This window comes from Euprymna scolopes, chromosome 4 (genome assembly GCF_053919585.1).
Source record: "Euprymna scolopes isolate OS-2025 chromosome 4, ASM5391958v1, whole genome shotgun sequence".
Lineage (NCBI taxonomy): Eukaryota > Metazoa > Mollusca > Cephalopoda > Sepiida > Sepiolidae > Euprymna > Euprymna scolopes.
The window spans coordinates 42,643,884-42,648,649 of NC_136485.1; the positions used below are offsets into that span (position 1 = coordinate 42,643,884).

The 4,766-nt window shown below is 35.7% G+C and overlaps 1 protein-coding gene across 1 annotated transcript; it reads right to left on the reverse strand.

Annotated features, from left to right (window-relative positions):
* Nucleotides 1–1,306: 1,306 nt before the first annotated feature.
* On the reverse strand, nt 1,307–1,729 carry LOC145270672 (uncharacterized). Its single transcript, XM_080126305.1, has one exon. It carries the CDS (start codon nt 1,727–1,729, stop codon nt 1,307–1,309), a length of 423 nt encoding a protein of 140 aa, XP_079982431.1.
* Between the last annotated feature and the right edge of the window lie 3,037 nt (nt 1,730–4,766).

Sequence of the window (4,766 nt, forward strand, 5' to 3'; positions counted from 1 at the left end):
CCAGAAAAAAACATATTCATCAATAATTCTACTTCGAAGGTATCTTTTCGCCACTGAAGCTTCTCGCCGTTTTGTGTGATTTAATCCTAGGAGGCCTCGCAAGTTTCTTCAATGGCTGCACCTTAATAATTGAAATGTCAGACCAACTATCAAGCCGTAGCCTTACTTTCTTCTTACACATTTTGACCTGTTCATATTTCCGGCTATTTTGTTCAATTTTCGTAAGTTTAATGGATGTCTTCCTACCAGAGTTTTTTCTACAATGCGATGCTTTATGCGATTTCTGGTGGCAGTTGTTACATTTGAATTTGTGGGGGCACTCGTTGTACCAATGTTTATTTTCACACCTCCAATATGGTCCAGGTGGATCTTTTCCTTGTTTCTTTCTCTGGTTATTTTTTGAAGTCGAATTTTACATTTGAGGGATATTTTTAATATGCGACACTCCGCTTTCCTCTATAATATGATTATCTTGTTTCAACGCAATACGCCGTTCACAGTCCTCCCTCAAGAGTTGTAGTTTTAAATTCGGTTAGTTTTCGCCAGACATCTTTATTCAATTGTGTATAGTTCTGGGCTGAGGTGATATCAAAATGGATTTCGTTTTTTGGAGTCTCTTCCTCATCTTCGGTGTGTTTTCCACTACGTTTCCGCCGTATCATCCCTTGATATTCTTCAGGTGTATCTAGAACTCGGGAACTGTTTTTTTTAAATTTTGAACCCAACCCTTTCTTCTTCAATGTCTGTGCCAACGTCTTAGTCGCCTCAGCCACGTGTCACTAGGACGATGATGTGTCAATTTTTGGGACTGTTAAACCTAAGTTGTTATTCTAGGTTATCTCTTATGATTATAGGTTCCCAAATTGTCTTCAGTTCTATACTCGGTTTGCTCAGGAAGTTGTTAAGTCCTAGCATGTGTGTTGTTTCTTTGAGTTTTCGCACTTTCCAGTAAGGGTCACTATTTATTATTTTAACTTCATTCCAGAGAGGGCGATGTCCGCCCTTTTCCTTCCATACATGGTAGGCTATACCCAACTTTTCCGTCTCCCCTCTAGTCGATGTTCCTCCAACCTTACATTAAGAGGGTGGCATGTTTCACCCTTGTAAACCTTGCTGCAACTGCTGGGATGTAATATATGCAGTTCTTTGTCTGGTGCTCCTCCATTGGTGGCTTTATTTTGACTAGGTGTCTTCTTAGAGTTGACTCACTTATAAGTATAGCCATGATGTTGTAACCGGCACATATGTTTTGAATTCATTCGGAGACGCCCTGTATGTATGGTAGGCAAACCGTTGGACGGGTTTGTCACTCACTATCTTCACTTACTCTATTGTTTCCTCTAATGGATAGTGTGCTATCGGGGTAGTTGTTTCGTCGAAGGGTATATCTTGGCCTAGTCATTTCTGGGTGGTACGCATGAGGATCGCTACTTATTGTATGTGATCGGTGTTGTAGACAACGTGCGATTTCATATTTGACACTGTATGGGTGATGGGAGGTGAAGTTTAGGTATTGTTCGGTTAAGGTGTTCTTTCGATACACAGATATCTTGAATCCATACTCTGTGCGTGCTTTGAGTATATCCAGAATGGCCAGTTGGTTATTTGTTTCCTTCTCCATTGTGAACTTTATGGACGGTTCTATTGTGTTCACATGATCCAGTAGAATCTGGGAATCTTCCGGATGAGGCCAGAGTATTAAGGTGTCATCAACGTATCTGAGCCACATTGTTGGCTAGAAGGGAGATAAACATAATTCCATGTCTTCGAAGTATTCCATGTATATATTCGCCACTACCGGTGACAACGGCGAACTCATATGCAGACCTTCTGCTTTTCGATATATTTCAGTACCCATTCTGAAGTAGGATGATTCCATGCAGAAGGTGGGCATTTCCATTATGTTCGGCAATGGTACACACGTCTGCTCTTGTATGGAAGGGTCCGCAGCTTGTGTGTCCCTAATTACAGTTAGTGCCTCACTTGTTGGGATTTTGGAAGTCAGTCTGTTTACCAAAGGAAAAGGTTGCCATCGCACTCTCTGGGATGAAGTTAAATAATAAACAGCGATCCCCACTGGAAATTGTCTTCTGGATTATAATTTAAATTTTCAATAGCGGCCCACACAGTTGTTTGAGAAAATGCGTTATGATTATTGTCCGCTTTAGTTAACTGTGTCGCCTCCAGAATTTTTCTTTGTTCCTCCTGTGTTTTCATCAATATTTCCCCGAAGCGTTTTGTATTGTTGCAGCATTTTTCTTACAATGCTTGTTTATTCTCTATTCTCTTTCTATTTGTTGTTGATTGAAATTGGAACTATTCCAACAATGAATCTTTGAATGTTCCATCCATCATACGAATTTAGTTTACAATTTACGCTTGTATTAAAAATATATTCGTGTTCAATCCATCATACGAATTTAGTTTACAATTTACGCTTGTATTAAAAATATATATCTTCTAGCCAAAACAACAAAACAAAAATAAAACAACCAAGCTTTCTTTCCCAATTCTTTTGTTTTAATAACAAAAGTTTAGCAGTCCTTTTGTACCTTAATTTGTTGAACACTATATTTCTAGTCTTACTAGAAACAATCCAGCGAAATAACATGTATCTAACATTTTTTTTTATTTGCACGCGTTTTTACGTAGCAAAAATAAAACTCGTCGCATCAAATATCCGACGAATTCGTATGGGAAACTTTTTTTTTGCCCTCTTTGCGTTTCGGAAAAATGTCTTTATTCTTTACGGGTTTAATGAGCACAAATGACTACGCGAATATTTCTTTTTCACGGTTTGTCTCTTTTTTCACTTGACAAAGTCAATATTGTTTTTTTTTTTTTTTTTTTTTTTTTTTCAAATCCCAGATGTTATCGAAATAGCGATAAGCTTACATGGTATTTGCTAGTTGGTTTTGAACATTTATCTTCGCGGACAAACATTCTTACAGTAGGAAAAATTCATTCTGGTTAAGAAGAAATGAACCATTTTCCCTTTCTTAACACTTGTTAAGCGTCTTCAATTATAAAATAATTGACAGCATTCGCGTTTTTCGCTGTAGATTTTGGTAACAAGTTTTGTTTTCCCGTCGCAAAATTACTATTGTATTAATCAATTCGCTGTTAATCTTTACGTATCCAAATATCTGTTGAAATGAAAAAGGTGTTCTGCCGTAAGGATTATCCAAATCGTTATTCCAATCACTTCAGGTGATTCTCTGCAGTGGCGGTCGTTTTGATTCCTTGTCGCCAATTTGTTGTGTCGTGGAAAAACAGATACAATAAGAACAATCAATTCGAGGTAATATTAAGAAAGAATTGTATTAACAATAATGTACAAAGACAGGAAAACGTGTATATCTGATGGGCACTCGACTAGCAGTTGAAGTGCAGTCGCCTCTCTTTCACCGGTGTTGGAATTACTAGCGCTAATTATAGTGCTAATCGGTGTAAATTCCTCTGTTCAAGTAAGGTCGGTATTACACTATTATACTCAACTCTCAACATGCAGTGAGTGCTGAGGTATTAGAATCCAAAATAGGTATGTTACATTTTGAACAGGCGGGATTAATTAAAATTGTGGTGTCTATGTACGCGGCCATTCCACAAACATAGGAAATAAACAACTAGAAACGTGTTACGAGTTGTTTGTATATATACATGCATAAGAATACTTGCAAAATGACTTTTGATATCTATCCGCGTAATTATACTTTGATAAGTACGTTTAAGTTTGATGAACAAAGGTATAATTACATTATGAGGTTGCGGTACCGCCTGAAATTTATAGAATGGAAATACATCACAACGTATAACAAGTGATTTTAAAAAAAATAAAGATATACATAAGCAGGGCGGAATAATACATTTATGGGGTTTACATAGCTTTCATTGAATAGTATAGATTTGTTGTTTTTTGTAATGAAAATTTGTTTAGAAAATTAAGGTATTTTAACAATGCTAAAACTAATTTAGGTAACTAAAGTAGGATTTGATCAATGTTTAAATAACTTATAATAGTATATTACAGAGTGAAACTACAAACCTTCTATTCACTTTGATATTTACAGAAGAATCAGTAATTTTAAGGGAGAAGATCACAAAGACAGGGAATTATATAAAAAATCACACATATCGAGACATAGCTACAAAAATAATTTACAGAATATAAAACCTCGTTTTCGTGCAATCGATGTAGTTATTTGCATTTCGTTAATGACTGTTCATATTTATCAAAAAAAGTATTCATATGTAAACACATACGAGTCAGAAGTACTCATTGCAGAAATAAAATTAAATACTAAACGGGAGTGTGTTTGTTAAATTCAAAACATAATGAAGGAGGATGGGGAAAATGTGTTTCTTGCTAATACAGTCAAATCTCCCTACGATTCTTCCATGCCTCTATGCCTTTATTCGTTTTTATAACATTTCGGCTCGTTCTCGACAAAATCAAATAGAACATAAATATATTATGCCACCACATAATCTCTCCATAATGTCACTATTTTGTGTTTTTTTTGTTTCGAATTAATTTCATTCCACTTTTTATCTATTTTTTCAGGTTGCATGCACTATTTTTTTTATTCTAGAAAATAAGACATAATTACGAACCCTCACTACTATGTAACTTTTACTCCGTCCCGATTTGATCCGATATGGATTCTAAGTTCAAAACATTTTCTGATGTAAAATAATTGAAATATATACACACATATATTTCTTTCTTAAACAATTGTAATCATTCGGACTGCCGTGATTTTCGA

What these genes read in the sequence shown, in the direction of transcription:
- LOC145270672 (XM_080126305.1), bottom strand. Translation starts at nt 1,729, where the DNA reads ATGTGGCTCAGATACGTTGATGACACCTTAATACTCTGGCCTCATCCG.